At 53.7% G+C, this 27,961-nt stretch overlaps 1 protein-coding gene across 4 annotated transcripts in view; it reads left to right on the top strand.

The window, feature by feature from the left end:
• Adgrb1 (adhesion G protein-coupled receptor B1) overlaps positions 1-16,806 on the top strand; it is a 71,712-nt gene extending 54,906 nt beyond the window's left edge. Inside the window, exons 22-32 of one of the 4 annotated variants that reach the window (XM_055626294.1) lie at positions 489-558; positions 1,737-1,803; positions 3,442-3,527; positions 4,987-5,085; positions 8,225-8,396; positions 10,083-10,178; positions 11,575-11,614; positions 13,950-14,650; positions 15,371-15,406; positions 15,570-15,677; positions 16,040-16,806. In XM_055626294.1, the coding sequence (XP_055482269.1) occupies positions 489-558; positions 1,737-1,803; positions 3,442-3,527; positions 4,987-5,085; positions 8,225-8,396; positions 10,083-10,178; positions 11,575-11,614; positions 13,950-14,650; positions 15,371-15,406; positions 15,570-15,677; positions 16,040-16,237 (1,673 nt within the window). In that variant the 3' untranslated portion in view covers positions 16,238-16,806. Of the gene's footprint in view, positions 1-488; positions 559-1,736; positions 1,804-3,441; positions 3,528-4,986; positions 5,086-8,224; positions 8,397-10,082; positions 10,179-11,574; positions 11,630-13,949; positions 14,651-15,370; positions 15,407-15,569; positions 15,678-16,039 lie in introns of all 4 variants that reach the window. The other 3 variants (XM_055626293.1, XM_055626296.1, XM_055626295.1) reach the window with 3 other exon arrangements.
• The last annotated feature ends 11,155 nt before the right edge of the window (positions 16,807-27,961 follow it).

The following is a 27,961-nucleotide window of genomic DNA, read 5'->3' as shown; positions in this document are numbered from 1 at the left end:
GGGTATGCAGTGGGCCGGGGTAAGCAAAGCCTCAGTGGAACGGGCAGCTTGGATAAAATGATGGGCTATCTGTGTCCTTGGCATTCTTGTCCTGTCCCTCTGCTTGTTTCTAACACTCCTAGAGTCTCCATTTATCATTCTGCCTTCTCCCTTTGGGCCTCCATTCCTTTATAAGGTTGCCAGAAAATACAGTCCAACCCGTCCGTCCAATTAGCATTCAGATGACAATAATAGTAACCTGTATATTTCATAGTACTTGAGTCACAGGCTCTAAAAAACGATACCCTCTTTCTGTAAGATTGAGTGCTAACAGGCTGTGTCTTGCCCTCTGATCTGCAGTCCTGCAGCATTCTCCTCGCCTTCGGCATCCCACCCCTGTCCCCCTCTTCCCTGTAGTACTGCCCTCATCTGGGGCTTCCCTCATGTGGCTTGTCCCATGTGGAAAGGGAATTTCAGGACTGACCCCCTTTCTTCTGGTCCTCTTCTAGGGCTCCCTGCACTGGTGGTAGCCATTTCCGTGGGATTTACCAAGGCCAAGGGGTACAGCACCATGAACTAGTGAGTTGGACAGATGGGGACAGACCCGGCAGATGCCCCACCCTGCTGCCATTGGACCAGCAAGCCTTGGGAGGGTGGGCCGTTAGGCAGCTCTCTCACTTCTAAGCAGTCGTGCCCTGCCCAGCCTGTGGCCAGGGAGATGAGAAGAATGCCAGGGGCCGTCAGAGCCTCCTGCTTCTTCAGTGGGTGACTTTGGTGGCCATGAACCTCTGGAGTCATCATCTTTATGTGTGAGTGTTGAGGATAACCCCAGAGGGCAGCAGTTGCACCCTCCCTGTGGGCATGAGAAGGGTGAGTCGGTTTCACAGATGAAGCCCCTGGGGCCTCAACACCAGACCTCAAGCAGTGTGGGCTCCATGGGCAGAGCAGGAATAAGAACAAGAATTCTAATGGAAATGGCTTGGGGTGGGGTTAGAAAGGGGAACAGAGGCCTCAGGGGTTGACTTACACCAGATGGGAGCCAGGAGGCTAAATGCCAGCAGGCTGTGAGGGTCAGAGCAGACCTGAATTATGCTGAAGCCCTGGGGAGGTAGGTGGTAGGGCTTTGGAGCCCCTGTATCTGAGCCATGTTGGAGACACTGGTGAGATTCTGAAGAATGAAGAGAAGTGTGTTGAGCAGCGTTGACTAGAAATGCCCAGGCCAGAGGCAGGGACAGGCATGCAGCATGCTGAGTATCCTCTATGGTGGTGGTTCTCGACCTGTGGGTTGTAATCCCCACAGGAGTCTCCTATCAGATATTTACATTACGATTCATAGCAGTGGCAAAACTACAGTGATGAAGTGACAACAAAATGATTTTATGGTTGGGGTCACCACAACATGAGGAACTGTGTTAAAGGGTCACAACACTAGGAAGGTTAAGAACCGCTGCTCTATGGTTTTTGATCTCCTACTGGTATCACAGATGGTATCCAGGGGCTGATGGTGGTATGGGCTGTGGAGGGCTAGGCAAGTGAGCATAGGGCTAGTAACCTAGGCCAGGAACTTCAAATCAAGCAGTCTGCTAGAGACTCTGAGAGAAGAGCCAGAAATGGCCCCTCTCACAGAAGACAGAGGGGTGTGCAAACTTCCCCATTTCTCTCATGGCCACCCAGCTCATGTCCTCCTCCCTGACACACTGGTTGCCTACCCTCCCCTGGGCCTGGGACTGGGTACTGACAGCTTGTTTCTTCCTCAGCTGCTGGCTCTCCCTGGAGGGGGGACTTCTGTATGCCTTCGTGGGACCAGCTGCTGCAGTTGTGCTGGTACTGGCCCAGCCCCTCTCCTCCCCTACCTCCCAGGCCGGACCCCTGGGGTCCTCACCTACCCCTTGGCTGGCCTGTGGGGATCTGGTCAGCACCATTGGCAGCTCCCTCGCCCCACTCCAGTCATTCAGTGGAATGTGTGGCACGCCATCGTCCTCTCAGCTCCAGGAGCATGGCTTGCCTGGGCATTTGGGCATTGATTATATACCTGCCAGGAGGCCTTTGCAGGTTTGGTGAGTAGCAGGGAGGTGGGGACAGATGGACGGATGGACAGCTGAAGCTGCAGGGACTGAGCAGACTTGGCTCAGGTCATGCATGTCCACCACAGCTGTGAGCACCCAGAGTGCCAGGAGCTGAGGCTGCATATTTCGTGGTGTCAGAAGGACCTTGCTTCTTCCTGGTCCTTCAGTTGACATGCCCATTTGGAGAGGAGTCCAAAGCTATAGCTGGGGGCTGACTCAGAGCCAAGACCAGCCTGGCTCAACATGGGAGTAGATGCTCTCTCTCTAGTCCTTGTCACCCCCCTCTTACCCTCTGTGGGGGAGAGGTGGTCAGGGAGCTTGGCTCGAGTCAGTATGGTAGACAGGCAGTACAGGAGTAACTGACCCTTCAGAATGTGAGCAGTGAGTCTGGGGTGAGTGTGTAGGTGGATAGATACGATTGGGTGGCTGCCAGAATTCCCGCTACTTATTCCTCAAAGGCACCCAAATGGAAGTGGATATAACTGGTCTCTCACCAGGTGGCTGCTGGGCCAGCTGGCCCAGGTGTCATTTAAGAGCAGGCTCCAGGGGCCGCATCACAGGATCCTGTGTCCTGACCACTCGTGTCAGCCAAGCAGAGCCTGTTGCAGGAGCCTAAGCAGGCCTAGAATACCTGCAGCCCAGCTGTGTGGTCAGCAAGCTATGAGGCTACACCAGGACGCAGGGCCCTGTGTGCCGAAGCCTGACTATGCAGAGCCATGGAAACTGTCAGCCCCTGGGCCTCTGGTCATGGCATAATTGTCCAGAGTATCTCCCCACCTTGACCTTTGCCCCGTGGATCCAGGCCAAGGCCTTGGGGTCATGGCAGCCTTTCTAAAAAAAGGAAATTACCTAGAGGCCCTTGGGAATTCTTTGAAAGTAGGGGTGAGAAGTAAGATTTGAGCAAGGCCTTATCCCTTGTCCCACACCCTGGCAGAGATAACCAAAGAGAAACAAGGTGCCAGGGGCCCCAGGGCATGGAGGTTCTGACGGTGGATTTAGGAATGATTCTTATCTTGGGTAGTAAATTGGTTGGTAGCTTGGAAGATGCATCTGAGACCCTAAGAAGTCCTCAGGAGGCACCCAGTGGAAATTGTTGGTGGGGTTGAAGGTCAGTGGGATTGGGGGAGATCAGGAACAAGGGGTGCCCGATATCAGCTGGTGACGCCATCGTTGGCCCTGGGCTAGGAGCTCACCATCATCAGGAGTCAGGGGAGGGGCATCGGTGGTATAGGGACACATTGAGGATAGAACTCTGGATGAATCCACCTGGCCAGCACTGGGGTCTGAATTGTGGGGGCTCATGAGTAACCCTTGGAGGACTGTGGACATTCTGGGCATGGCCGCTGCTGATCTGGGCACCCATGGGCTCTGGCCCACTCCTGCCTCTGCCCGGCAGGTGAACATGGTGATCGGAATCCTGGTGTTCAACAAGCTCGTGTCCAAGGACGGCATCACGGACAAGAAGCTGAAGGAGCGGGCAGGGTAGGCCCTGTGGCCCTGGCACCTTGCCCTTCTTGGCTGGAAAGACCCAGAGCCCACCCACCATTAAGTCCCAAAGGCAGTCTGACAGTTCAGGTGTCCTGGAGCAGATTGGGAAACTGGGGCATAGAATACAAAGGCTTTTTTTTCTCCCCTAGCCAGTTGCTCTCTGCCTTGCTCTTTGCCCCAGTTTCTCTCTCTGACCCGTAACAAGGTGGGCCCTGCAGAATCTCCAGAAACAGTAAGGCTCATTTCTCAAAGAGAGTCCCCCTGCTGGGCTCAGAGCTGGTGGGAGGACACCCCAGGCTGGGAGCGTCTCTTCCCTGTTCCCTGAATCTCACCAGAGGCCTTGCCTATCTGATGCCTATATCACTGGAGGATAGCTAGGAAGAGGTGGGACAGTGCTCCTCCCACACTGCGCAGGCACCTACTCTGTGGGTTGTCCTGGGAGTGAGGGATGACATGGAGTCACTGCGGCCTCTGCTCAGGGACATGCGGGGGTGGGGGAGAGTCACTAGAAACTTGCCTTGCCCTGCCCAGAGTCATCCCTGTCCAGCCTTCTACATCCTGCAGCTGGTGTGCTGGTGTCTTTGTGGGGGGTCCTACCCCTGCCCCTCCCCCCTGTGCCTGTCTTGCTTGGTGTCTTTCTCTGTCTCTCACTGTCTCTCTTTTTCTGGTTTCTCCTTCTCTGCCCAGTGCCTGGTGGGCTCTGGCCCTGGCTAGAGCTCTTGAGTGGGCTAGGGAGCTCTGTCACTGTGCCTAGAGTACCTCTGTGGCGGAGAGCTTGGGCCTGAGCTCCTAGCTTCAGCCTGCTGTCCACCCCAGAACAGTGGGCTGACATCAGAGTCCGAGCCCCACACCACATGTGGGTTGAACTGTGGCTGGCGGTGTAAGTGTGGAGGTCCCCCTGGACTCTCCAGCGCTGGCCTGCTCCATTTGCTCGTAGAATAGCCACGGGGTAAAATTCCATGTCTATATCCCCTCATAGCACAGCAAACAGAGTTTTAGAAAATGGAGAGAGCTGGCAGAGCTGGAACCAGACCCCAGTTTTGGGTGTCCTGGGCCAATGCCTGGGAGGGGGGTGGGCGCCTACCCACTGTGTGTGCATGCACAACTCCCTCACACATCCACGGGCATTCATGGAGAGGGCTGCCATACAGCTCAGCCTGTCTATTTCTGCTCTCCTTGTGAGGCCAGCCCATGCGATAACATCTGGTGTGCCTATGTGGGAGGAGGAAGGATAGCAAAGCCTCCTTCAGAGCTTGCTGCTCTCCACACGTGGAGACTGGGGCGTGCTGTCAGTCAGCAGATGCTGGCAGCCCGTGGCCCTGCCCATCTTACTCCCTGCCCCAGGCTTGGGTCCCATAGATGACTGAGAGCCTCAGGCTGCCTCTCTGCTCCTTGCCTCGCGGTTTCGAGGGAACCTGTTTGCTTTTGTTTCAGCCTTTGATTTCACTTGCAGTCAGCTGCCCGCGCCCCCCCTCGGGCGTGCCCTCACGTGTGCTGAGTGCGGAGTCCTCTCTGCGGCCGAAGCCACCTCCGACGCTACCAGTAATGCCATGTTAGTGCCTTGCTGCCACCTTGGAGCAGCCCTGCATGGGCTCTGCTCTCTCCTGACTCACATTTATTTGTTTTTATGTTTTTCTTTCATTTCTTTCATTTCTGCGGCCCCCTCTGGGTTTCCAAGGCAGCCCTACCCTCTACTCACCCTCTGCCTGCAGGCTTGTCTTTCTCAGTTCAAGGCCTGCTTGCTATGCAGCATATAAAACACCTGGGAGGCAAGGAGTGGGTCAGCTAAGGTAGTAGAACGGGACTGGATCCAAGGACAGTTGAGGTGGGCCTGCACCGCTTCCTGCTGCTTCCTGAGTCCCCCCAAGAATGCTGGCCCAGAACCTGGCCGCAGTCCCCACCTCCATAAGACAAATGGATAGAGGCTGGAGTCATGTGCATGTGTATATCTGAGTGTTTGGGTGGGTATGAACCTATTCGCATTGCTCACCTCTAAGAGAGGTTGGATATATGTACAGTACATATGTGCCAGTGTGCGCATGTGTGGGAGTGAGTGTATTTGCAGTCTGCAGGTGTGCATTTGAGGTCCTGTTTGTGATAGCAGCTGGGTGTGTGGACAGTGTGCTGTGCATAGCAGTGAGAGTGACTGCTATGTAGAGACATGAGGGAAAAGTATGCAAGTGTGAACTCGCAAGCAAGTGAATGGTGAGCAGGTGTGCGTGGGGGAGGGATGTACCTGTAAGTGTGTAACTATAAGAATGTAACTGGGAATGGGCAAATGTGTATAGACGCATGTGTAACTGAGATGTGTTCTCCCCTGTGGGTATATGTGTTGTGTGTCTGCATGAGTGCACAGGAAGGTACAACTGTGAGAAGAGGATACTAAGCCCAAGGCGTGTTGATCCCTGACTTGGCTGTGACAACATAGTTATGTTTTGGGTGGGTGGAGCTCAGCATAGAAGGTCCAACTCCAAAGGTCATCTTGTCCAGGCCCCTGCCTCTTTCAGGTCACAGCAGTAACAACAGCAGAGACCCCAAACACTAACTACCCCTCTTGTGCAGACACTGGAACACAGGACTCTTGGTTTCTCAGGAAGATATTAGGCTGGGTAGGTGAGAAGAGATGTATGGTTTGGGCACCAAGCAGGTAGACTAGCCTGTTTCCATGCTGATCCCACACTACTGTGAGCCCTGGAGCCCATCTTTTGGATCAGCAGTTTTTCTGGGTAGAGGTCCAGCCTGAGCCAAACAGCTGAGGGTCAGGATCCCAAAGGTCAGCAGCAGCTAAAGGTGATGACACCTAGGCCTCACTATAGCTCTTCTTCTGCCCTGGGTTATCTAAGTCACTAGGGAGCATAGGCTCCTCTTCCTCAGGAGTCCTGGGGAAATGATTTGGAAACTGGTGGCCTGGTAGAGAAACGGCAGAGCTGACCTTGTGGGAAGCCAAGGTGGCAGTGGCTCTGCTGATGGGGAGCTCTGTTCCTACATCAGAAACAGGTGACATGAAGTGTCAGGGGTCCTACTCAAAGAATGTCTGCTTTGAAGGATAGGGGAGATGTTACTGGGCCCAGAGCAGTGGTGGGAACAAGTCTAGAGCTGAGAAAGGTCCTGCCAGTGACAGGAAGTGATTCACTAGTGGGCCAGCCTGCCATTGTTCTGTCCTAAGCCTCTGGGACTGGTGAGCACACAGCTGGGGGCGGGGGGGGGGTACTACTGGCTTCTGCAGCCATAGGCGAGGGAGGTGGAGTTGCTGGCACTGTGCAAGGAGGCTCCACGTCATCCTCCGTCCAAAGTACGGGTGGGGTCAGCAGGGACCCAGGAATTGGGGCTTTGTGCCTCACATGGGTTCCTCCTGTGAAGGGAATGATAGATTGCATAGTTGACGGGAAGTGGAGCTGTATGTGGTACTGTTTAGGAGCCCATATTTCAGGGCACTGAGGGAGGCATGGATCACCAAGGTTGTTTCATGGCTTGGGCCTGAGTTGGGGAAGATGAGCCAGCAGAGATCTGCACAGGGCTCTGAGAGCCAGTCCTGAGTGCCCTGGCTACAGAAAGCTACTATGTTCACCAAGTGGTGATAGCCATGGCTGAGGGCAGGGAGACTCCTGGGGTCAGCATAGCGTGGCTTCAGAAGGTACAAAGGTAGGCCTGGAAGAGGCCTTGGTAAAGGGCAACTGTAGCCAGCCATATGGCTTCAGAGGCCAGGAAGGTGAGGAGGGCTGTGTCCTTGCAAGGCCAGACCCTACACTGGACCCTTGCCAGGGCTCTGCTCTTCGATTTGGTGGGGCTCTGCCTAACTGGGCCCTCAGATCCTCTAGCCTGTCCCAATAGTTCCACTTCCCTAGATCACACTCTGTATGCTGTCCCCTTCTCCCATCTGCTCCTTTGGGAGGGAGAACAAGATAACTCCCCCAAAAGAGGAGGGACAAATACTCCTGATGTCACCCCTGAATTCTGGCAATGACAGGGGATACCGGCAGGCAACAGTGGCTCCTGGGAACCACAGGGGTACTGAGGTTGGAGTCAAGGCCCTCATGTATCCCACAACCTTGAGGCAGTATCATGTCTCCACCTGAGCATGGGGACAAGCTTGGTGGTAGACCTGCAGGCCAGGTACAGATGGAGGGCTCAGGCTGCTAGACTCTCTGTGCCAGCCTGGTGCTCCAAGAAGAGACTGAGGTCTGAAGGCAGGGGTGGCTCAGGTCAGGGCCACAGGGCGGCTCTAAGGCTCGGGAGGGTAGCTGCAGCTCCAGAAGAGGAAGAACACCCTTCGTGTCTGTTCTCTCTGTCTTGGTCTCTCCTTTGACCCTCTGGCCTTGTCCAACTGTCCACTGTCTGTCCTGTCTCTCCCTTGCGGTTTCTCTCTCTCCTTCTCTCAGTACCTTCCCCCAACTCCTGTCTCCCCACAGCCATCTTGTATTGCAGTTGGGACCCTGGATCTCTAGGTCCAGGGCTCAGGGCCTGGAAGATGGAATCAGGGGCTGCCTTGCTCCATGCATCTCTCTCGTCCCTGTGCCCTTCCTGTCTGTCTTCCTTCTGTCACCTCCTGGACAGGGTCCAAGTTCTCTCCCAAAGAGCTCCTCTACTTTGCTGGGTCCCTTCCAAGCCCTCAGGCCTGGGGATGGGGGAAAGGGGTATCCTCAGGAGAGGTGGAGCACCCATGGGGCCGCCCTGATGCCCTCCATCCCCAGGGCCTCCCTGTGGAGCTCCTGCGTGGTGCTGCCGCTGCTGGCGTTGACCTGGATGTCTGCTGTGCTTGCTGTCACCGACCGCCGCTCCGCCCTCTTCCAGATCCTCTTTGCTGTCTTTGACTCGCTGGAGGGCTTCGTCATCGTGATGGTACACTGCATTCTGCGCAGAGAGGTGGGCGTCCTGGGCCTAGGGCCCACCTGTATTCCCCGAGGTGATCTTGTGCCCAGCATGTAGCCAGGGGTGTTGAGAATGGCTCCCCTTTTGGAGGAGACCTTGTCAGCTATGGGAGGTCTGCCACTGACAGGGCAGAGTAGGAGAGCCAGTGCTAGATCCTTCTAGCATTTCAGAAGGTGAGAACCTTTCAGAAGGTGAGAACATAAGGTTCCTAAACAACTATGTCTTGATGGCCACCAGCAGGAGGCAGTAATGAGACTAGCTAACTGTCCTGACCTCAGAGAGGTTGCTCTGTGGAAGTGCATCTTACCTTGATAGACCAACCTAGGCTCCAAATGGAGCCAGGACATGACTGGGGCCTAGAAGGAACCTGCTGGTGCCCAGAGCCTGCTGCCTCCATTCTCTTCAGAACCTTCTAGAATGCTGCTGCTGAGGGACTTGAAAAGCAGCAGGTACAAGAAGACATCGTCAACTGTAGTTGCGGAACCAGGGTGGGGACCTCAGGTGACAGAAGGCAGCGAGGAGTCCAGATGCTACTGTTCTCTAGGGAGGTTCTGGAGGAGCACCCTGGGAAAATGAGGACTGCCTGAAGTTGCAAAAATATTCCCACAAAGGAACCCTCCTTCCACCTCCCTATGCTCCCTAGTATTGTGTCACTCAGCTGTGGGAAGCTACTTTGAGAAGCCACCAAGCACCGTGGCAGGTCCTAGGGAGAGAAGAGACTTCTGGGCCCACATACCTTGGCCACCTAAGCACTGCAGCCACAATTCTCGATAACCCTTCCACCATGGTACTATGACTTTCAGCCCACAGGCAGGTGAAGTCTGGCCTCATGTTCTAAGGCCGCTGATCTGCTCTGAAGTCACACTCTTGCCCTCTGCTCCTCCCTCGCTGTCCTGGCTTCTACGAGATGAGCAGCAGCCTGTGCGTGAGGAACAGGGGCATTGTACACAGAGAAGGAACTTGAGCATTCCTAACTCCAGAACAGCAACTTCAGAGCTAGGCCAGTGAGAGTAAGGTGTCTCCTGCCCAGCATATAAGATAAGAAGAAAGATTACAAGATCAGTTGGAAGGTGAGATCCAGGGGACCAGCTGGCTCAAAGAAGGCAACTCCAGGAAGGTAGCAGGACAGATGTCAACAGAAGAGCAGAACATCCCCCAAAGATCTGGCCCTAGTTGTGGAATCTGCACAAAGCCTGTGGTCAGGAAGTTGAGATTCGAACAATAGCCAGAGAGGGCCCACAGCTCCGTGTTGGGTAGGATGAGCATACGAAGCCAGCTTCAGCCCTTCTGTGTGGTTCTTGATGCACATCCCAGCACCTCACTGCTGTCCAGAGCTTAGACCTCAGGGTGCTTGATCCTGTGTCCTTCCTCACTCTGATCATCCTGGGCCACTTCCTCCTGGTTCTACTTGCCAAGATTTATGCTGGCCGAAGCCTTGCCAATACAGCCCATCACCAGCAGTTAGGATGGGTGTTTGGGGTGTAAGCTGGACCTGAAGCCAGGTGCTTCCTCCAGCCAGTGGAGTCTGCAGCTCCCTCCCAGCATCAGGAACTCCGAATGTCTTCATCTTATCTCCTTTGTCCTCCTAGCAGGAGAGGCGCTACTGTGCTCCAGCGAGGCTTCTTGCAGAGGTGCTGTGTGGGGCCATGGCTCCCCGCTGACCAGCTTTCCCTCCTCCAGGTCCAGGATGCTGTGAAGTGCCGTGTAGTAGACCGCCAAGAGGAGGGCAACGGGGACTCTGGGGGCTCCTTCCAGAATGGCCATGCCCAGCTCATGGTAGGACTGATTGCCTGGAGATACAAGCTGTCCCCCTAGGGACCTCTAGGTTCTCCCTGTGCCTGGAGTTCTGCTGGCTTCTGGCAGCCCTATTAGATGAATTCTGACCTCAGTTTATGTTGGGGAAACTGAGGCCAACTAAAATCCTTGATCCAGGGTTTCGAGCTGGGACAGGCTGTTGGTGAGTTGGGGGTGGGGGTGGAGGCTGGTGTGCATTCTCGACTTCCTCAAAGCTGGCCCTTCCTGACCTGTGCACAAGTCAACTGTGAGTTAACTCATGCAGAATGCTTCAGCCATGGGATTTAGGCACAGCAGCCTCTGAGCGGAGCCCCTGGGCTCTGCTGGCCAACTTCCTGCCCCTCTGGCATCACCTGTACATTGTCCCAAGTGTCCAGCACACCCAGGGGTGAGGCACTGGGGAGCATCTCTGGGTGGTGTCTACACAGGGCCAACCCTCTGGGCTTCAGTGCCACCATCTAGAGGGAACAAGTGTCAGCTGGACAGGAACTTTGTCGTTTGGGGGATACTGTTTTTCCTCCTCTTGATGTTTCTCCTGGCCTGACCTCTGACCTCAGGGGAAGACGGCCACCTTCCCAGCATCTTGGCTCCTGCATTTCAGGGAAAGACCTCCAGTTTGAGATTAAAGGCCAGACTGACCCCCCTGGAGCCCTGTGGCCTCTGGATGGGTCTTGTAGACCCAAGCTCCTAAGGTGGTCCTGGGTCACCACTCTGGCCTCCCCAGCTGCTGTCCTCAGAGATGCAGGGGGGACCATGTCTCTGCTCTAGGGGAGGCTGGTGCTGGCCCAGGTCTGTGTCTGTCCCCTGCTGTCTGTCTTGGATGGAATGGCAGAGGCTCTGGAAGTCCTGGTGGCTGCATGGCTTTGGGGGAGCATGGCCAGAGGGGCAGAGGCCGGCTGCTCCGTGCTGCCTTGGAGGAAGAGCACGCATGGTTGATCGCACGCACCTACAGGCATATACAAACACATGCATGGAGAAACATGTGCGGATGCGCCTTCACATGAATTCGTAGAAGTAAGCTCTGACTTGTGTGTGAGTCACACAGTGCTCCCCTCAACATACATGTTCGCGCCCACACAGTATCCTCCTCTGCACTCACAAAGGCAAAGGCACCACAAACACAGGGAAACACAGCTCACACATGCATGTGAATGCTGATGGACACAGCCATGCTCGCACAGACAAGCTGTACAGATGCATGGCCACACCACGTGGCCCCTAATAGTGTGGTCTGGGATTACTGGTGACAGTGTCGGCATATTTGTGACCTCTGAGGTGTGGGTGTGGCTTTAGTGGCCCCCTTCCTACTACCCTGCGGCTTGCAGCCCCACCTGTTCCCAATCCTGCCCTCATCTCGCCCTCGGTCTCTGTCTTGCAGACCGACTTTGAGAAGGATGTGGATCTGGCCTGTAGATCAGGTGAGCGCCTGACAGGTGAGAGCCATGGTGGCCAGTCGGCCCATCTGCTTCTTTCTTTACTCCCAGCATTTGTGTGCCTTACCTGTCCCCACCCCTGCTGCCACATGGCCCAGCCTGGGCTCCCTCCTCCTCCTCCTCAAGGGCGTCAGGAGGCCTGTGGGTGTGACTGAGGGAGCCCCAGAAAGCCGTTGTGGAGCCCATGCTGGGCTGGGACCATCTTTGGTAGCCCCTCACCTGTCTGTCTCTCCGTTCTTCCCTCATAGGGCAGAGCAGATGGGCCAGAGTGTGCGACCTAGCCCTGCTCCTGCCTCTGTCTGTACACTCACTGCACCTGCCTCCTGCCTGCCCTCCCCCCAAGCACCCATGTTCTGTGTTGTCTTCATTTCTTCATTGTTAACCTGGGGTGGTGGATGGGCAGGTTGCGCTTTGAGAGTGGGAGACTTCTGTGGAGCAGGGAGAAAGCGAGAGAAAGGAACTGCTACTGGGGGTCCCAGCTAAAGCTGAGCTTCCTGGAAGCAGAGTTGAGAAGGTACTCAGTGCCTCCCCCATGTTCCTACTGTCAGGCCATAGCCCCTGTGAACCAGGGTCTAGGGCAATGGCAGACAGTCTCTGGCTGTAGAGGGGCCATCTGCCTTTGCTCCATCTACTTCCCTAGTGGGGAATGTCAGCTGCTGTTTGAGTGGAATTCCTGAAGGAGGTGACTTTGGAATGGAAAAATCCTTCCTTGGTCTTCAAAGGTCCAGCTCCACAGCCTACCCAAGAGATGACCCCGGCAGTAGGGGCTGGGGCTGGCTGAGCCCTGGTAGTGTGCTCCAGGCTCCCTGTACCCAGCTGTGCCTCTTAGAGCACACAGTGCTATGGGCTGGATGGATGTGTCTGGTGGGCACACAATGGGTGCCTGTCCACGGCGGGGCAGAGTTCCTGCTAGAAGGGCTTGGGATGAGTCGTGTGTAGGGCGAGGTGCTGACCCTTGGAAAGGGGCATACAAACTGATAGGAAAGATGGCTGGTTCACTGCTGGGGTTCTGGGGAAGGGCTGGAGGAGGACAGTGCTGGCTTCCTTAGTCAGTATACTATTGCTGTGAGGACACCATGAGCAAGGCATCTCTAATAAAAGAAAGCATCTAGTTGGAGGCTGGCTTACAGTTTCAGAGTTTTAGTCCAGCACTGTGGTGGGGAGCATCATGGCCTGCAAGCAGGCACTGGAGCAGTAGCTGAGAGCTACATCATGATCCATAGGCAGAGACTCTGGGCCTGCAATGGGCTTTTGAAACCTATCCCTAATGATACAAGCCCTCACACAAGGCCACACCTCCTAATCCTTTTCAAGTAGTGTCCCTCCCTAAAGACTAAGAATTCAAGTGCACGAGCCTCTGTATTTGAATTCTTATTCAAAACACTGGGTGATAGAATGGAAGAGCCAAACGTCATTGGAGGTGAGCTGGGAGGGCTAGGGAGCTATGGCCTGGGAATCTAGAATGTTTCAGGTGACTGTAGTTGATGAGCTGGCAAGAGCTACTGTTGGGCCCCAAGGCTGTGTGAGCTGGGTGTGACCGGAACTGGCAGTGAGCAGACCTGGGCCAGGCTTCTTAAGAAGGGGCTGTGGCATTGACCCGGGGAGAACACCCAGGAGGAGCCGTGTGGATGACTGCCTTTAGTCAGAGCTAGTCTGGTTCTCTCCTGACCAGTAGAGCGGGGCTGATGGACAAGTGACAGGTGGGATCTGTGGTGAGCTGGCGCTCAGGCCAGATGTTGGACAGCCTGAGATGTTTAACCCAAGAGAGGTGACAGGGTGGAAACTTCAGGAAAAGGGGCCTTGTCAAGGCTCAGGGCAGTCAAAGCAGGGGAGAACCCTTCAGAGGGGTTGGGCTCATGTGCTAGGCCTCATGGTACTTAGGACTGATGTATCTATGCCAATCAAGCACACCCTCCTGCAAGGGCTTGTGTGTGCCAGGAATACTGGAGGGAAAGGAGGGGCCGCTCATTAGAAGAGGCTGTTCTTTCCAGCTGGAGGTACCTCGACGCTGTACTTTCCAGCAGAGGGCGCCCTCACTTGCCTTTCAGAATTGCCATGGTAGGCTGTGAATGAGTGGCAATCTTTAGTTGCCTTGGGAGGCAGACCAGAGGACCCCCATGGGCTAGCCTCATTAGAAAAGGCAAAGGAATTTTGGCTGCCCAAGTGCCAGCATGTGTCTGGAGTGGATGTCCAGGGCTGCTGTGGGTGGAGGCCAGGGTGGCAGCAGTGTTGGCTAGACTGAGCCCCTGCTGCTGCAGACCATCCTCGACACTCTGACCCCCTTTTCCTATCTGCCGTCTTTTCCGATGCTCCCCATTAGTGCTGAACAAAGACATTGCAGCCTGTCGCACAGCTACCATCACAGGCACCTTCAAGCGACCATCACTGCCTGAAGAGGAGAAGCTGAAGCTGGCCAAGGGCCCACCCCCCACATTCAACAGCCTGCCAGCTAATGTGTCCAAGCTGCACCTGCATGGCTCACCCCGCTACCCCGGTGGGCCACTGCCTGACTTCCCCAACCATTCACTCACCCTCAAAAAGGACAAGGCCCCCAAGTCCTCTTTTATTGGCGACGGGGACATCTTCAAGAAACTGGACTCAGAGCTGAGCCGGGCCCAGGAGAAGGCTCTGGACACGAGCTACGTGATCCTGCCCACAGCCACGGCCACACTCCGGCCCAAACCCAAGGAGGAACCCAAGTACAGCATCAACATTGACCAGATGCCCCAAACCCGTCTCATCCACCTCAGCATGGCGCCTGATGCCAGCTTCCCCACCCGCAGCCCACCTGCCCGTGAGCCCCCAGGTGGTGCACCCCCGGAGGTGCCCCCTGTCCAGCCCCCTCCACCTCCACCTCCACCACCCCCTCCACCCCAACAGCCCCTACCCCCACCACCCACCCTGGAGCCTGCACCTCCCAGCCTTGGGGACACAGGGGAGCCTGCGGCCCACCCGGGACCCAGTTCAGGTGCTGGGACCAAGAATGAGAACGTGGCCACCTTGTCAGTGAGCTCCCTGGAGGTGAGGGTGGTTCAGAGTCTGCAGAGGCAGAGATGGGTGGACCCCCAGCCAAGGGCTGGTACTTCCCTGCCCTGTAGGCTCTGGGTATGTTAGAAATGGGTAGGGCTGGCTCAGGGACAGGATCCTTATGCAATCCAGCCCATTTCATAGTTGGTAACACATAACAACAGTCTGTGGTCAGCCTAGGGCTTGTGCCCCCCCTGTGCCTTGTCAACCTTTAGGAGGTGAGACTGAGGGCAGGATAAGACCCTTAGGGGAACCCCTGACCCACTCTAGGATGTGCCACCACGTAGCCTTCATCTTCTTGGGTACAGCCAGCACCCTGAGTTTGCTGTTGGGGGTCCAACCATGTGGTCCCATAGTCAGATCTTGACCAGGGTGGCCTGGCTGAGCTGGACACAGAGGGAGGGCAAGGGCAAACAGGCCTAGGGCAGGGAGGGAAGACCTCGCTTCCCACAGAGAACTTGGGGTAAGGCCTCTGATACCCCATTCACATTTCATTGTCACCAGGGGGTTTTCCTTTGGTCTCGGCACATTCTCCAAACCCAGAGCTGGGCCTTGTCCCTGGGAACAGGCAACCTGGGTACTTGGTATACCCTCACCATGCCCCTTAAAGGCAGGTTGGTGTCTCCCCGATTATCAGGCCAGAGGGCCTGGACTTGAGGTCTAGGAAGTTTTAGGAAATGCATTGACCATGAGCACAACCCCTTTCTCCTACAGCGGCGGAAGTCACGGTACGCAGAACTGGACTTTGAGGTAAGTGCAGCTGCCTCTCGCTGGACAGACAGGCTGGGTACTAGGGCCATTTCAGCAAGTGGGAGCTGGGGAGGGGCTCAAGTGGGGGGCCAACAGTCAGGTGGGACAAAGGGGTGGCTGTGGATGCCCATCCTGGCTCAGGACTCGTGGCCCCAACCCACAGAAGATCATGCACACACGGAAGCGGCACCAGGACATGTTCCAGGACCTGAACCGGAAGCTGCAGCATGCGGCTGAGAAGGAGAAGGAGGTGCCAGGCATTGACAGCAAGGTCAGGAGGGTGGGCTCTGCTCTAGCCACCACGGGCTTCTGTCCACTTTCTACGCATCCCCAGTCACTGGGTTCTCTGGTTGGCCTTCCCCTGTGCTATCTGTCTCTTCTTCGATGTGCAAATGGGCGGGGCAGGAGGATCCCGAGCCTGGCTCCCTCTGGCAGGTTCCAGACTGTCCTTCCCCACAGCACTGAGCCCATCATGGGAGCTGCAGCCCCTGCCAAGACCGGGGCTGTGGGATGATGGGTGGCTGCTCTCTCTGGGAATCCCCTTCCTAAGAGCCCTCCTCTCTCTTCTCCCACCTCTCCTGTGGCATCACTCTCATTCGCCTCTGTCCTGCCTACGTTCTTGGCCTTGAGTAGCCAGAGAAGCAGCAGACTCCCAACAAAAGGGCCTGGGAGAGCCTCCGCAAGCCCCACGGGACACCCGCCTGGGTAAAGAAGGAGCTGGAACCACTGCCCCCTTCTCCACTGGAGCTTCGGAGTGTGGAGTGGGAGAAGGCGGGTGCCACCATCCCACTGGTCGGCCAGGACATCATTGACCTCCAGACCGAGGTCTGAGCGGGCGGGCCGTGGCCCCGCACCGGGCCAGGAGGTGGGATGCTGCTCTGCCCGCTCCACCATAGGACGGGCACGGATGCGCTCGCGGTGACGGCCGGGTCCAGCCCCGGCCTCAGGGCGCTCAGAGGCGGCCAGGCAGAGGGCCCGCGGTGCTGGGACCAGAGCCAGACACAGGACAGGAGGTGGCATGGCCCGCGGGCACAGGGCTCCAGAGGCCAGATGGTGCCTCAGACTCTGCCCTCCTTGGGCAAGCCCGGGCAGGCAGGCGGGCTGCTGTGGACATGGACAGGCCTGGTGTGGCCAGCGTCGCCAGGATGCCCACCTCAGCCACCGCTGCAGAGGACTGCCTGTGGCCCACCAGCCTGGCTCCGATTTTTAGACACTCCTACCCCTTGGGAAGCAGCCAGACCCCTCACTCCCTTCCAGGACCTTGGGCCCCTCTCAGACCCAGGCGGAGCATGGTCCTGACCCAGACCCCCAGGGGCAGGACTGAGACCCCTCTGGAAAGAAGCGGGGTGGGGAATCTATTTTTTCTCTCCTTTTCTTTTCTTCAATAAAAAGAATTAAAAACCCACCTTTGTGGTCTGTTTTCTTCTTTGTAGCAGCCTGGCTCCTCTTCAGTGGTAGGCGGGTAGCTCTGGCCCTGTCCTACCCTGGGTGCCTGCCTTCTACATGGTCCTGCGAGGCTAGATTTATGTCAGTGTCAGTTCTCCACCTCAGGAACATTAGACTCCCTGCCTCCCCCAAGTCACCTGGGAAGGACAGAGTTAACAGATGGCAACATTGAAAACTACTTGAAGTGGTGAGAAAAGAAAAAAAATGGGGTGTAGCTGGGTTCTAGGGTTCCCCTTTCACCTGAGCCCATCTTGGACATGCCTGCTCCACTGTTTTGTACAGCCCCGTACTGACTCCTTTTGTATGTCACTGAGTCCCCAGGCCATGATGGACCTATCTATCCATGGGGTGAACTTGGGGGTGGTGAGGGGATGTGACAAGGTTAGATCACCAGAGGCCTAAGGAATCACCCGAGGCTGTTCCATCTTCACATTCTTGCATTTCCCAGAGATTCCAGCAGGGGGCAGCCTAGGCCACTCAAGGGGTCTGGCTGGGAAGCCAGGAGGTCCCTCCTTTCCCAGAACTTTAGGACTGCACAAACCTGGACCTCAGCCGACAGAACCCTTCAGGCCTTTCCTTCAGACCGCAACATGAGCTGGAACCCAGATGTAGACTATTGGCCCTGAGAGGCATGATTTGCCACTCGCACCCCAAAGAAAGTGCTTAGAGCTGGGAAAGGAGTACAACCCTGACCGGGTTCCATTTATACTCTCGCCTGAATCTTCTCCCTTCATTCCTTTGCTGTGGTGTGTCCTCCCTTCCCAAGCACCGTTTTTAACAAGCAGAAACAGGATAGGGATATAGTGCTTGTTGGTCTAGTGACCACAGTGAGCTCAGGTAATTGTGATGGCCACGCATAACCCTGGGTGCACAAACATAGTTGGGTGAATGGTAAGTGAGGAATGACACGTCCGCAGATGCCCAGAGAAGGGTATGTAGTGCCCAGCAGAGACCCTAGCTACAGAACACAAACAACAACAATAAAGCAAAAAATAAATAAACACCACCACCAACAAAAACCAAACAACACACACACACACACACACACACACACACACACACACACACACATGCACGCACCCACGCATGCAAATATGGTCCAGCCCGGACTATGCTGTGGCTAATGTGAACTGTGGGCACCAATGCCTAAGTTCTGCAATGGAAGGCTTCCGAGCCTTATCACAGCGCCTCCTGTGATATTACTCTCACAATGCAGGACAGTCTGTGCCGCAGAAGCCCTACCTTCCAGGACTGGAGGGCTTCCTGTGAGTTGAGTGGCCATGGTCTCCTCCTCACCCCTGGCTATTACAGAATGAAAGAAGCTGGGAGGGATGATGGGTGCAGGTAGAGAAAGCCCTGAGGTCCCAGCACCCTGCCTATGAAGATAGAATGTGCATACCGGCCAGGCCTGGGTCTGGAGGGCAGAACTCTGCTCAGACTGACTTACCACTGTTCTCATGGAGTGACCGAGCACCCTTAGCTAGCTCTCTAACCTCCCTGTCCCTGCCCATCCAACACCACACACAACAAAACACAAGCGACAAGGAGTAGCCTAGCCCCTCACACCCTGTATACGAAAGGAGAGACTCAGAACAGTGGCAACTGTTGGAGTCAAAGCTCTGTCATGGTGCAGGGGGTGCCCAGAGGCAGCTCGCTCCTCCCCTGCAGGCCCTCCATCTGGAGGAACATTTGGGCTAAGAGATGCTAGGACTCATGGCTGTCCAGGATTCCACCACCTCTTCCTAGAGTGACTCATAACAGAAATTGCTGTCTACTTCAGGCCTTGGCATAGGAAGCAGGCCGGCAAACGCCCTACTTCATCAGCACCCTGAGCCTTGCTCCAGCGGGCCCCACTCCAGCAGTTTCCCTATACATTCCAAGCAGAGTCCTGTACTGAGTGTTGCCTTTTGGCCCAGAACCCTTCTGGGGACAGGAGCCTTCTCATGAACCTCTTTCAGGCCCCTGTTCTCTTCCTCAACCTTTTGGGGTGCTGTACTCCTAAAACCTGACAAGCAGGGCCATGATCCCATCTATAGCAAAGAACCAGACTCGGGAATGATTAGAAGATGCTTCTGGTACCCTACAGGCCAGGAAAGGCTTTGCCTGGAACTTGGCTCTCCTGGCACCTGTTCCTGGATGCTCCCCCAAAAGTTGTCTTTCCTGAGGGCGCCGACACCATCCTTAGCTGCTGCTGCCACCACAAGACCACAGATGGGCGGGCCTCTAGAAGGATCTTCCCAGGCCCTCCTTTAATGACTTGGCTGTCCTAGTCTCTCACTACGCAGGCCACCCTTTTTATCAATCTGTCACAAGTGAACCCGAGAGTACTCTCTGCCACCCTCAACCTGCCATCGTTAGTACCTACCTTCACGTGAGTCTTCAGACAATCGTGGTCACCATTATGATGGAAACACAGTGGGGCTAAAGTCAGTGGTGACAGTTCAGTTTATAGACACAGAACTGGAGGTTTTACGGTGATGAGGGCGATGAGATGATGACAGTTGGGAGAGGGAGAGTGATGATAGGGTTGGTGATAGTGATAGTGATGATAATGATTTAAGTAAGGTTAACAACAGTGATGTCATGATGGTAGTGTCAATGATGTGAGGTGATAGTTGTAATGGTGAGGATGGTGAGGATATTGATGGGGAGAGTGACAGAAATGGTGATGGTTAGGTTGGTGACGACGGTGTTGGCGATGGAGGTGATGATGACGGTGGTAGAGTTAAAAACAGCAATAGTGAAACATCAATAGACAGTTATGTTGGCAGTGGCGATGATGCCAGTGAGGTAAGGGGGGGTGGTGATGCTGGTGGTCATCATGGTGGTGGTGATGGTTGTGACTGACATTTGTCCTGGTGGTGCCGAAGACAGTAGCTACAGTGATCTCTGTGGAAAGTAAAGGTGCTGATGGCATTAGGACCTGCGTTTTACAGTCCATTGGTCCCTGACTCCCATGGACTCGGGAATGTGAAGGAAAAAGGACACATGAGGACATCGAGTTTCTGCATCAGCTGGGGTGCTGCCAGCGGAAGCAGCTGCCGGCAAATACTGAGTTCATATCAACACCACACCCCTACCATCCGGAAGATGCCCCTCCTTACCTGATCTGTCTGCTCATTCCCACCTGGGACCTCGGAGGTACTCAAGCCTTTCCCATGATGCCTTGCCTGTAGATAAGCTGGAGACCTTCGTGGCAAAGCTCTACAATGACCTCACGTCCACTTTCTGGCCCCAGCCTGGCAAAGAGACTCACCATGAGCAAGCCCTCTACGTCTAACCTGTTTGCCTCGTGCTCCATCATATGAGGGTTCCCGTTGCCCTGGAAAATTCCACCCTTCAGTTTGCCCTTCTGCCCCATTCTCCTCCCCAGGCCCTGCTTCTCATAGCTGGCCCCTGACAAGAGCAAATGTACAGGATGTTACTGGTTCTAGGACTTGTTCCAGAATCTTTGGCTAGATAGAATTTCCTTTTTAGCCAACCCTCATCTCTCCCTGTGATGGCCTTGGGAAGTGAGACTCTGTTGGACGTGAGGGCTGAGAGTGAGCTCCTCGTGGCTTCCTGAATGCCCATGAGGTTATAAGGCAGCTGATGACCCCCCCAAAGGTCCAGTAACTGTTGCTCCCACCTGGGCTCAACCAGCCCTTGGCTTTTTGCATGGGCAGAGGTGCCCAAGTAGACCGCTTACAAGTAAAGTCCTGTGGTCCTGCTTTATGGTGCCCTCAGATTCTTGCTAGTGCCTTGGTCCTAAGGAACCAGCCACCTGAGGACTCTGGAGGCACCTCAGACTTGGCTTCAGAGCACCTGCCCTTTAAGGGACCCAGCTGGGTTTGTGTAGAGCAACCCTGCTAAGAGCGGTGTCTGCTGTCTCATTGGCTACCTAGGGCTGACCAGGGAGAGGAGGTCAGGCCTGCTCTTCACCATGCCTCCCATGACCCCTCTGGGTCCAAGGTTTCCTCTTGGGGCCATGAGTTCCTAGAGACTCCCAGGGCCCTGGATTTTTAATTCAGAGCTTCTTGGGTAGTTGAGAAGCTTCGGGCTCCCCTTTGTCAGGCCCTAAAAATAACCAGGCAGAAGGAACTCTGAGTAGCTAGCAAATGTGCCAGCCAGCACCCCACACAGCGGAAGCACCTCCAAATAAGGGCTAGGCAAAGAGGAAGACAGCGCCCAAGCTCATCACCACTGACGTGGATTCTAAACCTTCCCTCCCTGCACCTCAGAGTCTCCTCCGGAGCCCTGTGACTCAGGGACCTCGGATTCTGACTCGTTCCGGGTGCCCAGAGCTTACTGGGAAATTCATTAAAATTAAAGCAGTCCGGTCTTGGATCCTGGAACGTCTAAGGTCAATTAGGGTGCCTTAGAAGCTGCTATCTGGGGTCATGAACTTAGAGGTATGGAATCTCAGGACAGTCAGTCACCCCTTCCAAATCTCAGTGGACATTGCGTGGGCTCACACAAATACCATGGGGTCCCAGGGATTTCCCCTCACCACTACCATGGCCTTGCTGGGAAATGGGACCAGATGGGTGTAAGGAGGCCGACATGGGGTGGGACAGTGACACACAGCTGTCCCTGAGCAGAGGAGGTGTTGCTGGGTTCCTTATGGCTTCCTGGGAACACCATATGTACCTCACTCAAATATGGGGGAGGCTAGAGGCAGCATCCCATTAACATCCTCCTCTTCTCTCTCCCTGGAGTTCCCGGAGCTTCAGAAGAGGACTTCCGAGTTCTGAGTGGCCTCTATGGCTGAGCCTTACTGAGTTCACAGTGAAGGCCACTCCTTCTCAGCCAACACTCCCACGTACTTTACCTGTCCTCCGTATCTGCTGGTGCAACCCAGGCCCTGACGAGGTGCAAGGATTCTCCCAGAAGCTTCTCTGCTCATCTCTCCATGGGGCAAACTTAACGCCCGGTGGACAAAGATCAAAATGGGAGAAAGGGAAGGTGGACATGGGCTACTGGGAGTAAGGGTGTATGACTCAACCAAAGGGAGTCATACCTGACTCTTCCTATACCAGGACTTTCTCTCAGTCGGCCTGCATCCACAGCAAGCACCCAGCCCCAGACTTTGCTAAGATCTCCCTCTCATGTCCTGGCCTGGCCTGGCCCCACCCCTAATTCACTCCCCTAGTCTAAACTCATCATATGCCGTATATCGGGTTGATTCTTGGGATGTAGGCTTTGAACCAAGCACACAGAATGATGTGCTTGACACAGGAAGCTCATGACAGCACAGTGGCCGAGAGAGACCCTGGAGTTGAGAACACAACAGGTAGATCCTAATAGTGGCTCCCAGTGGAGACTCCCAAGAAGAGATTGACCTGGACCTAGTATTTCCATGTTTGTTGTCTTGTGCTGAACCTTGTGGTGAGGGCATATGCTTATGACGATGAGGGGCAAGGACCAATCGAAGGAGGAGGATGGGTGGGTGGCACCCAGCCAAACGTGGGGAGTTAAGCCAGCGGGGTGCTGGCAGGCACTACCAGCCCTCCCTCCCCACAGCAGGTTCCCTGCGCGTATGTAATGGAGCTGGGAAAGTTCACAATTTCCATTCCCAGACTGACACCAAAGCAGGAGCTCAGACAAGTGCTGGCCTGGGCTTGGGCTTCTATGGGCTGGCAAATCCGAAGTATGTCTGAGTCAGGGTCGTTCAACACAGGGTCAGGTAGGAGAGCTCAATCTCCCTCCCAAAAACACACACATCCCAGCCCACCAGCTGCCCCACTTCCTGCTTCTGCTGGGTTCAGACCCTTCCAGACCACCCATCCTAGAACCCCTCACTGGACCCTTCCCCAAGGCTGTCCCTACCCCACACTCTTCCACGACTCCCACCCCTTAACTAAATCTTTCTCATCGATTAACCATAGCTCTCTGCAGGCTTTGGGGCTTTTGTAAAGTCACCTTTAGCTCATCTGATTTCTTTGGGAATCTACCTCGGTCACATTGCCTTGCGGTGCTCATGATAACCTCTCGTTACTCTCAGAACAGCTGGCGTGTCAGGTCCCTCCTGTCATCCCCAGCATGGGAACTGTGCTTTCCCTGGGTCACCTTGCTTTGGAAGCAGCTGTGTGCCCCTCTGGGCCCCTTTGCTAATTCCTGGTTCTGCTTGTCCTTTTCCTTCTTTGCCTGAGTGAAGCAGTGAATACCAACGGCCAGCTCAAGTTGGATTCCACCCACGTTAGTTATTAGCCTTTCTTAGTGTCTAACATAAGCATTTCAGGCCACCAGTTTCTGTCAACATGTCACTTGAGTTCCATCCTACAGGTTCCCATACACATTATTTTTATCATTCGGTTGTAATTATTTCTCTAATTTTATCAAGAATGCTTCCTCAGATAGACAAGTCATTTTATACGCGTTTTTAAGAATTCCAAACTGTAGGATTTTGAAAAACAAATCTATCAGTTTATGATTTTTTTTTCTGACGGGGGTCTTTCTTCTTAGGTACCCCAAGCCAGTCAGGTACTAAACTCTCTCGGTCATCTGATCTCCCCCTCTCAAGTGCTGGGATCAGAGGCGTACACCCCCACATGTGATTCCTAATTTAACTATCGTGCTGGTAGAATGTAGTCTGTATGACAAACGCTCTGTTACATAAGATGTGGCCATTCTCATAAATATTCACCACGCATTTTCTCAACCCGGAGTAGTCACTCATGTGTTCACTGAGTCAAGATGGTCAGTTTTAGGGCTCAAATCTTTACTTCCGTGATCTGATCAAATCTGGTCCCTGTCTTTGCTTTTTTGACACACAGGCTTGGTTCCTGGGACTTTCGGTGTCTGAGGGGGAGGGGTGATGAGTGTCTTTAGTAAAGCCAATGAAATGGCTGCCGGCTGGGAGCAATCCCACAGCTTGAGGAAGGGGCTACTCACCGGAAAGCCCAAAGTAGACCTAGGGGATGGAGAGTGCCAGTCTCTTAAAACATCCAGGAAGGGGGAAAGGACTTAAAGTAAAAGTGAAATTGACCACCAGTGGCCAAACAATTATTTGGGATGGGTGTGTTCTCAGATTTCTGGAGGCTGCAGTTCAAGATCGATGTGTGGGTAGGGCTGGCTTATGGATGGCTAATCTTCTTCCTGTGTCCTTGTGATCTTCCTTCTGCTCTGGTTGGTGATTTATTAACCATGCCTACATAATGACACCCCCATGGAACCCTCAAAAGACAGAGTTTAGGAAGTTTCCAAGTGGCCAGCCATGGAGTCCCCTAAGTGTGGTGCCTAAGAAGGGGCTGGGAGACTGCAATGGGGCATGGGAGCCGGGTGCTTAGGAGCCCCAGAGGACTTTATACAGCCGAGCATCTTGGGGGATGGAGCCCTCAGCTTGTGGGGGTCTGGCACTTTGTCCAGGTGCGAGGTGTGGAATGGAATTGTAATGAAGGGCACTGGGCCACTAAGGACACAGCCTCTGCTCCTCTGGTGGCGGAAGTGACTAGTCATCCAGGAGATTCTTTCCTGCTGTTTTTCTCATAACCTTTCGGTATTTTGTATCTGCTCATCCATTCAGTAACTGCAAAAGACATATGGAAAATTCCCACTGTCGTAGTGGAAAATTCCCTGCAGTCCTCATCAAATGCTGCTTTGTGTGTTTTGAGGAATGCAAGTTGAGGACAGCTATGTCTTTCTGGAGCACAGAGGTTGTGGGTCATTCTGAGGCAGCCATCTCTCTAACAGGGCTGTTGCTTTTTTACTGCAAGCCTACCTGAAACTAACTTGAAGCCCCTCTGTCCTTTGTTGGTATTTCCAGGCTATTCCTCAGGAGACAGCACACAACTGCACTTAGAATTCAGTTGCACTGGCTTTGAAAAATCTTTTCCTACGTTTGTTGTCCTTACTGACATCTCTTGGTTTTCTCCTTTATCTCTGTTCTCTACATCTGTCCATCTTTTGTGGTAGCTTTAAAAGGTACCCCTTCTTGACCCAGAGGAGACAGGAGCTCCACAAGAAGACCAACAGGACCAACTAACCAGAATCCAGGGTGGGGAAGGCTGTGGAGACTGAAACACCAACCAAGGGCCATGCGTAGACTGGACCTAAGCCCCCTACACAGATGTAGCCAATGGGAAGCTCGGTCCTCATATGGGTTCCCTAGTAAGGTTGACTCTGACATGGACTCTGTTGTCTGCTTTTTGATCACTTTCCCCTTGCCAGGCCACAGGGGAAAAGGATGCACTCAGAACATCTGGGGTGGGTTGATGGGGGGGGGGTTCCCTTTCTCTGAGGAGTAGGAGATGGAATATAGGGAAAACAGGAGGGTGGGTGGGACTGGGAGGAGAGTAGGGAGGAGGCTACTAATGGTATGCAAAATGAATAAGAATTAAAACAGAAAAGTGTAATCCGAAAAAAAGTACCTCCTTTTGCTAAGATGTGTCGAGGTGGCACACACACACCACTTCCAACAGCACAAGAATCTCAGAACCTTGCTCTGGTCCCTGGCCTCACCCAGGGACTCTACCTACTGTTTCGTTCCTGTCGTTTGATAACTCTGCAAGGAGGACACTGTTGTCTTACTTTCGTAGGCAGCGTAAGGTGTTACCTATGTGTGGGCTTCTTCTGGGTGCACTGGTCCAGTTCTCAGGCTGGTCTCATGGGAGACACCTGCAGTGAGTGGCTGTTGGGCTGTTCTTGATCCCTCCCTCCCTTCATCTCTCCATCTCTCCCTCCCTCTATTTCTTTCCCTCCCTCCCTCTCCCTCAGTCTGTCTCTCTGCTGTTGAAGATTTGAGTTGACGACAGCCACCCGTTGGCCCCTTCTATTACTAACCTTTGAGAAGCCCCAGGCTTTATTTGTGGCCCTAGAACCCTGCCCAAGTTGATGTGTGGCTCCTGTTTAAAGGCTTCTTAGCGATTTTTGTGAGCATTCCAGGCTCAGAGAGGTGCAAAGAGAGTGTGGTAAGTTTGGTGGCCCATTCCCAAGCTTCTCCTCCCACTAGCACCTTGCATAACCAGGGCCCGGTGATCAAAGCACCAGCTCATTTCAATATTGCTCTATATCTTAACCCATATCTTAAAATTTTCCACTAAGCGCATTTTGAAAACCGCCCATCTGGTTGTTACGTGTGCATCCGATCTGTTGCTTTTTCCTCTTTTCCTTTCTCAACATGGGTTATTTTAATAAAAAATATATAGCCAAGAACATAGCTCAAATTACACAAAGCTATACTCAACAGCTTTCTCTGTACATAGTGACGAATGCGGCCATAGGATCTTGGATTTCAGAGTTTCATTCAAGTGTAGCAGGGGTGCCATTTATATGCGTACGGTGAACGGTACGCTTGGATTGTTCAGTGAGTTTTGTCAAGTGTGTGCTTGCCTGCTCCATGGTTCTGGGAGTTGGGCTTGGGTAACTGTAGCAATGGGCAGGACACAGAAGAGTGTCCCAAACCTCCAATCTGTTTTCTCGTCAAGTCCTCCCCTGGAATCCAGGTCCTTTTATTTATTTTTTTGTTTGTTTGTTTTGTTTTTTTGTTTTTGTTTTTTTCTTAATGCTTCAGTACAGTGGTTGAACCCAGGGCCTCAAGCAGTGCAGGTGAATACCCTATCACTGAGCCACACTCTGCTTGCTTGCTTGCTCTTTCAGCCTTGGGTCAGGGTCTCAGAGAGCTTCCCAGGTTGGTCTGGAATAAACGATCCTCTAGCCTCAGCCTTCTGGTCTCTGAACTTGTGCGGTCGGCAGCCTATTCAGGCAGATGTGTCTATTCAGGCAGATGTGTATGTGCTCATGTGCATACACCCCTGTATCTGAAGGTAGATGTCAGAGGAGGACACTGTCTTCCTCTATCGCTCTCCATATTATACATATACATATAATATAATTATATATTTAATATACACATAATTATAATACATAATTATATTGCTGCCATTAGAGTCTTTCACTAAATCTGAACTTACCGTTTGCCTAGCCCAGTGAGCTCTGGGATCAGCCTGTCTCTGCAACACTGAGGTTACAGGCATGTATGGCCAAGCCTGGCTTTCACATAAGTGCTGGATTTAAACTCAGCCTCTTCCCCCCGTCCCCACTCTTGCCCAATGCACCACCTCCCCAACTCTAGGCTGCTGTTTTTTTTTTTTACTTTGGAATCTGTGTGTAAGACTCCTGCCATGGCTTAGCATGTTGCGTGTTTTAGCAAACAAAGGCCCATTGTTTGAACACATCACAGCTAATTCACTCTGCCACTGAGAGGTGTCTTGATTGGGGAAGTTATGAAGCTATAGTCAAAATCTTTTTTTCCCCCCCGACAGGGTCATAAGTTTCCGCCTCCTTCTGGTAAATAGCTTGGACCGCGACATCTACACCAGAAGGTCAAGGCTGTATTTACCTCGTCTTCCTCAGCGGCCTTTTCACCTGCCTCCCAGAAGTTGTTGGTGCTCTCTGCCTTGTGTTTTAGTGGCTTTCAGCCATCTTACTGCATACACACAGGTGTCTATTACTGTCTCAACTTGGTGCTTCCTCCATTGTTTCCCAGCCGGGGCCAACCTCTTTATTCTCCAAGCAATGTTTTTGTTTGTTTGTTTGTTTGTTTGTTTGTTTTGTAGAGCAGAATGTTCTGTGAAGAGATTTTTTTTTTTCTTCAGCCTGGGTGTCTTTTTTGTGTGTTGACTCTAAATTGCTAAATTCAAGGTCGTGATTTTTTCCTATTCTAGAAGTTTTTCATTTTGCATACTCTAACATCCATTCTGATGGCTTTGGTTTTAAAACAGCACCTAATTCTTTAGGTTGGCCTGGAACAGAATATGTGGTCCAGGCTGGCCCGAGTCCATTAGCACTCCTCCTGGCTCTGTCACTCAAGTGCTGGAACTACAGGTGTGAGCCACTACCCCTACACTGCCAGTCCCATAAAATTACACCTTTATTTTTAGTGTGTGTGGGTGTTGTGCTTGTGTGCACGTCTGTGCACTAAGTGTGTGCGGTGCCTACAAATTTCAGAAGAGGGTCCCCTGGAACTGAAGTCACAGCTGATCGTGAGCCACACACGTGCATGCCAGGAACTGAACCTGGGTCCCCCGAGAAAAGCCACAAGTGCTCTTAACCCCTGAGCCATCTTTCTAGCCGTGCCCCCATTTTGATAACTTCTGTGCAAGAAGGAAAATATGAGCATCCGAGCTGCGC

The sequence above is a fragment of the Psammomys obesus genome, unplaced genomic scaffold (assembly GCF_907164565.1).
Source record: "Psammomys obesus unplaced genomic scaffold, mPsaObe1.curated_primary_1811, whole genome shotgun sequence".
In the NCBI taxonomy this organism is placed as follows: Eukaryota; Metazoa; Chordata; class Mammalia; order Rodentia; family Muridae; genus Psammomys; species Psammomys obesus.
The sequence above is the reverse complement of the archived record's forward strand: the minus strand, read 5'-3'. Positions and strand labels throughout refer to the sequence as shown.